This window comes from Rhagoletis pomonella, unplaced genomic scaffold (genome assembly GCF_013731165.1).
Source record: "Rhagoletis pomonella isolate Grant_MI unplaced genomic scaffold, Rhpom_1.0 Rhpom_scaffold_01806, whole genome shotgun sequence".
In the NCBI taxonomy this organism is placed as follows: domain Eukaryota; kingdom Metazoa; phylum Arthropoda; class Insecta; order Diptera; family Tephritidae; genus Rhagoletis; species Rhagoletis pomonella.
In genome coordinates this window covers 1-9,132 of record NW_023460360.1, presented here as the reverse complement: position 1 = coordinate 9,132, position 9,132 = coordinate 1, and the positions used below count along the sequence as shown (strand labels likewise).

Below are 9,132 nucleotides of genomic sequence, written 5' to 3'. Positions count from 1 at the left end.
CGAGTAATAATTTTCGCCTTATCGATTGTTATTGTTTTCTTATTAAGTTCGTAGATCAAAAGCGTAGATGGGCATATATGGCGTATGAGTAACATTATTTCCTGCTCATACATATTTCTAAACGAATAACTACACTGAACTCAAATTCTTTGAGAAATTCCATTGGTTGAATGGAAGATAAATAATGTTTGAAATTACAATGCGTACATATTGAAAAAATATTGTCTTCACTTACTTGCTTCAAGGAGGAGCGCAGTCGCTAGGAGCAATGTCAGCATAATTTGCCCGCTGGTGATTGTGGTCCTTCTTCTTCGTGCATACATCTTGCAATCGGTAACACTGGGGTCATAGCCATTGTTGTTGTTGTGGCTCTTGTTGCTGCTGTTGCCACCACTGCCTTGACAGTTAGCGGTGCGAATGGTCCCAGTGGCGCAGTTAATGCTGCCGTAAACTAAGTCGTGGTTGTCGCAGCTTCTGCGCCTGTTCGAAATTCGATAGCTTCGCTCGCTGCCTGTCGTTTTAGCGGTTGAGGTTGGCATATTTGTTGACTTCTTCGCTTCGGCTGCTCCGCGCTGCACTCTATTGGGGCATACTGGCGGTGTAAATTTGCTATGTTTTTGTTGGCTTTTCGCAATTTTACACAAATTTCGCTTATTAAAATAGTTCCTTGAGGACACCAATATCATTTGCGTTTGTGGTTGTGGTTGTTGTTGCATTGTTACTGTAGTTGGGTTTATTTTTTATCTTTATTTTTTCTTTTCTTATTTTATGGAAGTTGTGAGTGGAATACTCGTCAATTAATATTCACCGAATGACACATTTTGGGACTTTTATGAACAAGTGGCAGACTCAATTTGTGCTTAAATTAAAAAAAAAATAATATTTCGTCAACATCGTTTAACTGGCTATCGGCATTAACCTGGGAGAAGGAAAAGGGATTAAAGCAGAAGAAGGAAAAGGGATGACTGGCCAACGCTTTTTAAATTTTCATATTCGTTGTTATCGAAAGTGATTCTTATTAAGTAGTAAGTATTCGAGTGACTTTCACAAGTACTTACTGAGTATTTTTTGCACTTCGATAACCACGTAAAATATTTGGTTCGAATACGCTACGAGTATTCAAGTATTTACATACTTGTTTGCAAAATTAGTGTAGCAATAAATAATAGTGAAGACCATCGAAAACGCTGTGGGAAATCGAATATCATGGCATAGAGGTGCCCATTCACAGTTCCTTATAAGCTTGCCCGAAGTCTAATTTACGTCCTTGTATCGTCAGTTCCACGTTAGGCGTTGATTTCCCAAGACAGTAACCGTAAAAAACGTACTTTAATTAAACATTTTCATCTGCGTACTTTAGAGTGCAAAGTAACCTTTGACTATTCGGTAAGGAATAATTCAGGGAGCATTGACTTATTCAGTGCAGACATCAAGGGCATGGTGCTATTCGACCGCATCTAGTTATCCAATTGATATAAAAAGAATTGGTCGTGTTCTTGTTTTCGTGCAAATTTTTCAAGAAGAAATTTTTATACTTTTTGGTGAATTAACCTATTCTAACAACAATTCCAATAAACATTTGTGAACCATTTAATTATCTTAAATGCTCCTGTTTTCACAGTGCGGGTGAATTTCAAAAAAATAAATTTTACCATTGTATTTCATGGTATTTACCTGAAAGCGTAAACTTTGCTATATCATGTTTCCGACAAAAAAAAAAATCCTCAGGAAAGTGCCGACTTATACGATTATGCGGGTTTATACTAAAGTACTGCAAAATTCAAGATTTTCTGTAAAAATGTCATTCTCAAAAATTTCATGCATTGCCATGTCATATCAACTCAAACCAGATGTTCACCCTCATTGCGTAAGTCGTAAACTAGGCTAAATTGTACGACTCGACAACAGTAGCATTGGCTATTGTCGTACTGAAATAAGTAAATGACCAAAATTGTCGAAAACTATACAGTGCTGCCAAGTTTTTCCGTTTTAATACACTAGTCGAGTGGAAATTTTAGGCAATGACGTGAAATTTTCGATACGATTCGACTCTCGAAAAACGTCTTGCATTTGATACGACTCTCGCAATGAGGGTGGTTATTCCGTCTCAAACATACTGTCTTAGCATGTCGGCGCTGTTGTTTGCGGTTGTGTTCCTACAGCATATTTTTAATGCTGTTTTATCCCGCCTTGTATGAAATTATACATAGATTTTTATTTAGACAATTGTTTAACGAATTTTGCTATAATAGGAGCTTGTAAAATTTGCAAAGTCCCTCCACGTGTATACGATGTAATTAATAATTATGATTTTACCCCGATTTCTTCCTATGTCCAGTCAAACTAAAACAGTTTGCTTTGCGTATCAACCAATAACCAAGCTTTTTACAAAATTTTGGTTAAAAAAATATATTTACATTCCGATATATTTGCTTATTTATCACTTTTTCACTTTTTTCCAGTTGCTAGTGTGGTCGCAAAAAGAACTCTGCTGACATTTTCGTATTTCGTGGTTCAGTGAATTAATTTTGTGGATTCAACTGGCCTAATTCGACCAGTATTTTTACATGCGAAGTGTTGATTTTCCCATGGTTTTAAATTTTAAATGCTTTCGATTCTTTATTTTCAGTTTCACTCATCCACTTTACTTTTATTGACTCACTGATTTAATTTTTGAATAGCTCGAAAAGCTTTTCCATATTTTTATTATTTTTTTTTTCAAATCCAAAAGCAATCGCACTTCGAATTTACTTGCTTTTTGGATCGCTTGGTATTGTTGCTTGGTTCCGTTGTGGTTTAGTGAGCTGACAGCATTCGCTGGTACGTACCAGATGCTGCCCCTAACGCACAAATATTTATGTAAGTATGCACTACGCAAATTCAAATATAAACGCATAACACTGAATTTTTCAAATTTTTTTTTAATAGTGGCCGCCCCTCCGGGGGCAATAGCAAACCTCCGAGTGTATTTCTGCCATGAAGAAGCTTCTTGTATGCATACATATGTATATAGTATGACCTATTATATATTTTTTTACTTTTAGCTTAAAACAGAAAACTGCGTTAAAAGTACCGTTAAACATATTAATTTCCGTAGCCGACTATCCGATGGTTTTGAGCACTCCCAAGTTTGCATTTAAAACCATAAATTGCGTATATGCGTATATTCAGCAGCTGTTCTCTTTATGTCGGAAAAAAACTTATAATTTTTAAATACACGCAGCACATATTTTCATACTGGCTTCAAATTCATTTTATATTCACTCTCACAATCCGAACAATCACCTGTGACTACACATGTGACACACTGCTTACTCTTCGTTCCTTGAGGATGCCACCCCTCAGCCGTCTGAACAAAAAAATAAGTGTATGCGCAAACACTTTTGATTTATGGATTTGGTGTGCCGCCGGCCTCAATAATCGCGAGAGCACTGCCTTTTACGTGCTCACAGCAACGTTACAGATTTTGAACTGAATCCAAGTAACGCAAACACTTATCAGTCGTGCAGGGAAGCTGTGATGCTGTGCCGATTACCAGCATTCCGTCTGACTCACCGATATTTTATGAGGCTATGGGTGTTCGCGTGTTTTCACGTTGTCCACTGTTACCACTGTGTTTCATTCAGGACAGTTTATTCGGGAAGAATTGCGCATGTCCGTTCCCACTCGTTGGGTGAACCAGAGAGATGGCTCTTCTTCCTTCCTTGTCTCTTATCCATGTTTAATCATCGGCATTTGTTTTGATAAGGATTTTCATTATGATTAACACAAGTATTACCGGAATTGTAACTACACTAAAGGGACAGTGCTTTTTTAACAGTTTATTCCAATTTGTACATCACTTTACACGCTACAGAAAAATTAGCCATATTAAAGCATTAATTTCGCTTAGCTGATAAGATATTTTGGAAAACACGTTTTTGATGAAAAAGTTGTATTTTGACAAAAAACCGTCTATTCAGTCAAAGTATATCAAACTTTATTACAACAAATGGATCAGAAATCGTCAGCGGATTTATAGATCGTTTATTATTTAGCATTTATATGCACACAGGTACTTAAGAAAAAACTTCAAACCTCGAACCTTTTGCATTCGACTATTCGTAAGCAAATGGCGTACGTGGAGGCGTATGAGTAACACCTGTGAAGCCTCTAATTTCTTCCTAATTAGACTCTGGATTGCTCTTATTTTTGATTTATTTAAACTGTTCTTATCTGCTCTTGAAGAAGCGGTAATGATGTTGGGGCACGAAAGCCATAGACGGCTCACCAAAAGTTTACAAGCAAGCGTGCAAGCACTTGCAAGCCAATCGACGTTGCATTTGCATTTCATTGGTGTTCAGGGAGTTTTAATTATCTGCGCTGTGACACAATCTAATTATACAAATGCGCCACACCGAATGTTAGATAGATAAATGGCACAGAAGACGTTTGCGACATAGTCGGGGATGGTGAAATATTTGTGCAATTACTCGTACTTTGCTGAAGTCAAACAATGCAACTTAAAATTAGGTGGCAGGAGCCTTAAGGAATTAATCGCTACGCAGTGTGGAAGTAACTAAGTTTTCATTTCATTCATGAAACTATTTAAAACCGTGGAATAATGCAATGCTGAAACAGTGACGAGGCACACACAAAGTGCGAGTTAAATTACGAAGGAAGTATCTACGTAATTTCGAAAGTTTGTTTTTGTTTGCAACGGAAAAAAAAGAGGAAATGCTAACGTAAAAGTCAACGTCGTTGTACTTTTTTATCAAAACTGCTAAATTTATCAAGGCAAGCCGAGAGCGTGCCCTTGAAAATTTTAAAGAACGAAACCGAACGAAGCAGAATTAAAGTGTTAACAACACTCAGGTTTTCAACAGAAACTTTAAACTTGATTAATTTTCGCTGAAACTCTTTTCCAAACATATTTAGATATATATATCTATATATATAGTATCTGTATGTATAACCTCCTTGACAACATGCACGGTAATCCACTGCATTGCAAATGTTTTACTTTAAACTCAAAACGAGTTTACGTCTAAACATTTTATTTCATTTGTTTATTTCTTTCAAAACATTTGACTTCGTACCTCTTTCTCTCCTTATTTATAGCACCCACGCCATACACAAAAAGTTTTCAACGTACTTTTGTATACAATTGTATATAAATAAATACGTACATAAATACTTATGTTTGTTGTTAAAAACTTTTGCAGCATTTCTTTATTACAATCTCTGCGAATAATTCAAAGGAAGTGTGCCATTACACTTGAGGGAGTTTGCTAAAATTACCCAGGGGCTGCTGACTTTCTGAACCAATGCAATCAACAATAACGAAGTTGTAATTGTGTTGGTATGCAACAGGCCTTCAAGTGAAAGTGGTCGCAAAGTAGCACAGACCGCAATAATGCTTCTGGCGAAAAAAAAAACACTTATGAAAGTGCACACTTGCACATTATATGTATGTGTAGGTGCATATATGCACGTGTATGTATGTATGCATATACTTTCACTCGAATCTTCTGTCAACAAAATTCTTCCAAGAGCTCTCAAATACTGTCTCATATCTTTTAAATGCAAAACGGAAAGCAACTGCGCTGGAATTGCGTTGAAAAAGACATTCCTAAGATGAAAATATAATAAAATGAAAGTCCCGTTATCTTCTGCTGCCACTTTGGAATATTTGCAACTCACATTCGAATGACAAGAAACATTGTGAAGAAAGAGCAACGAGCAATTTCGTTTGCCATTTGGCATCCGGCTAATAAGTAGACTGCAACATGTGTAAGCGGGATCCAATGAATGTGCTTTTAACATACATACATACATACATACATATGTATGTACATATGTGTTTGAATGCAGAATTTATTTTTCTTCCGGCTACTAAGTGTAGCTTGCAACCTAAACAATCGAAAGTTGTAACGAGTGAGCGTAGATTCGGGCAAGTTGCAACTGTGCCAAAAGTGGTACACACAAATATTTGCATACATTTATTAAGGTGTGGACTTTTCAGCTTGTTTCAAGCCTAGTTGCACTTATTTATGTGAATGTCGCTCGTTAGCTGGCAGGAAAATAAAACTGGGAAAAAGGGCCTTCAAACATTTAGTCCAACATAAATAATTACTAGCTACACATACATACATACATATTTATGTATATAAATACATATTTTAGATAATTGCAAAATCTATTCCAGAGAATAAGCCTGTCGTGCAATCCTAGCTTTGTTAAGGTTAAATTACAAAAACAACAGATTCATAAACCTTTGATGAAACATAAAACAAACCGAAATGCAGCCAGTAATTCTTCGTACTCAAGAAAAAATTTGTATTTATTTTTTCTCAATCAAATTAGCGTTATGTAAATGTGTAAGCAATATAAGCAAATATTAAATTTGTGTGAGAATGGACACTGGAGTATTTTTAACTGTATAATCTAGCTAAGCATGTGTACATGTAAATGTACTCCTTTGTCGCACTCGCCCTTTTATTTTATATCGATAATAGCAGACCCGGCTTACTTCGTCCGGCCCAAAATTAAAATTTTTTGAAACATTTGGTCCAATGTTTTCACCAAAAATTCACGTTCACGTTCAGGTTTGGTTTGGTGTCATCATAAGGCATATCCTCTATATATTATTGTTATTAACACATTTATGTTATATTGGGTAATAACTAACAATTTTTTCTTAATTCAGAACATTTAATTAAATAATTTCATAGTTTAGCTACAAAGAAGAAATATTCCAATCGATTTATCCGTTTTTGATTTATAGCAGTTTTAAAAACGATTTCATGATTATTTACTACATTTTGGCATATTGACACGCCCTTTCTATAGGTTCCTTCAAATAATGTTGAAATTATCCTTTCCAGATAGCTGAGCTTTAAAATGCAAAAAAAACATTTTCAAATCGGGCAGTCTGTGCGAAGTTATTAAATTACGTACATATTTTGCGACTTTATTTTATAAGATGTATAGAAGATATATTAGAGATGTGCGATTAATCAAATGATCGAACAAGCAGATTAATCGAAAGCAAATTAATTAATTAATCAAAGAATAATTATTTCTGATTAACCAAAATGATTAATTTTCCGATTAATTACATATTGATTAATCAGAATCTAATTAATTTACGTAGTATTTACTACATAGTACGTAGTTACGTACGTTAGTTATTTATTTTTATTAATAAGAAAAATATTGAATGCGCATACGAACATACATATTTGTGCATACAAACAAACAAATTTTTTTTGGTTTGGAAGCAAACACGAAAGAAATGAACAAAGTTATTCAGATTTCAATTAGTTTTCTTTTTTTGAGTAAACAGTAATTTTTCCATATTATATATATCTATGTACATTAGAGTGGTCCAAAAAAATAAAGTTGGAATTTTAATGCCGGCACCCCCTAGGATTGTTCTATATCGAAAAAATATACCCCTATTTTTTTATTTTGAAATCAAAAAATATTTAGGGAGTGCTCAAAGCGCTCAAAGTTTTCCATGTATTTGATATGGAGAAAAAAACCATTTTTCGTAGAAATGGTATAAAACTCTTAAAAATCAATACTTTTCAATCGGAAAACTGTGGTTCTCTTCAGGAGACTTCCAGTATTAATATCCAATTATTTATTTAACCATTTTTTATGATTAAAGATTTTTCCATTGCATTTTATAGGGGTTTTGGAGGACCTCTAAAATATAGTTACTATGAAAAAATGGTTAAAGAGACAATTGCGTATTATTACCGGCAATCTCCTGAAGATAAGAAAAGTTTTCCGATCGAAAGCTATTGATTTTAAAGAATTCTACACTATTTCTACGAAAAGTTGTTTTTCATGGAAAACTTTGAGCGCTTTGAGCACTCCCAATTTAATTTTTTTTTTCAAAATAAAAAAATAGGGGTATATTTTTTTTCGATATAGAACAATCCTAGGGGGTGGCGGCATTAAAAATCTGACCTTATTTTTTTCACATACATTTTTGGACCACTCTAATGTAAATATGTACATATGTAGATACATAAGAGAAGTAATGAATGTGGAATAAACGCATGCAATTTGTTACGCAGTAAACAGATGGTCCTTATCTGCACGGATGTCCACGCAGTACTGCCTCCTGGCAGCAATAGTAGTGCACAATTTTCACATCGATCTAGTATCAACTGCCGTCAGTAGTTTGGTAGAAAATCTTACTTTTTCTGAAGGATTCACTTATAAATTTATAATGTACAGATAAGTTAAAAATTATTTACTCTTTGAGATATTTTAAATGCTAGCTACTTTGAAAAACATGTATTCTTGATTGCAAAACCATAGTTTCGGAAACTAGGCTCCCTTTTTCGACAGTCTGAGAATACGCGTTTATCTAATTAAACAAACGTTGCACCTGCATGAGTGTGTCCAAAGTTACACGGCATTTTGAATTCGATAAATATCCGCATAGAAGCTCTGGTTTAATTATTGTGATAGCAGTGAAATATTTTCTGTTGTTGTACTGAAAGAGATTTAAGTTTGGTGTAAGTAGGTGGTTTAAATAAGCAATTAATTGCAAAGATCGCTAATGAATGATATTCCTGCAATATGAACAACCATTCCATTTGCTTAATTGCCTATGGAATATATACTTATATATATCTATGTAAATATCTATATGTATGTACGTACGCCAGATAAGTTTGCTGCAGTATGCATTAGCCAATGTAGGTATTTTTTAACATATTTATATACATTATTTTTAAAATGTATTGTTCACTAGCAAAATGGTGAGAATGAATTACTTTGCTCATATATTCAGTTGTTGCTTTTATTTTAACTCTGCCCTTGCAGCCGTCGTAATAAATTCATTTTCATTAGAGATAATTATGGTCAACAGCGTAAATTAATGTTCGAATGGTAATATGCATTAATATACGGATACTTATATTGAAGTTAGCAAATACTTAAAAAAAAATATTATATACATATGAGCAAATCTCGCTAGTTGTTTTTTAAGTGTACTCCCTTCTCCCGGCGGAAAAAAACACTCGCAGAAAAAAACGCTTGCATTGATTTCAGTCAGTGGAGCTCCAGAAAAAGGTACCTCCAATAATAAATAAACCAATTATTTACACAATTTAAGCCTCAAAACATTTA

At 34.3% G+C, this 9,132-nt stretch overlaps 1 protein-coding gene across 1 annotated transcript; it reads right to left on the bottom strand.

The window, feature by feature from the left end:
• Nucleotides 1-235: 235 nt before the first annotated feature.
• On the bottom strand, nt 236-3,456 carry LOC118752749 (the record flags this gene model as incomplete). The annotated part of the gene is made up of 2 exons (XM_036487625.1): nt 3,286-3,456; nt 236-859 (listed from the first exon to the last, which is right to left on the bottom strand). A coding segment is annotated over exon 2 (481 nt), but the record flags the coding sequence as incomplete, so codon positions are not given.
• Between the last annotated feature and the right edge of the window lie 5,676 nt (nt 3,457-9,132).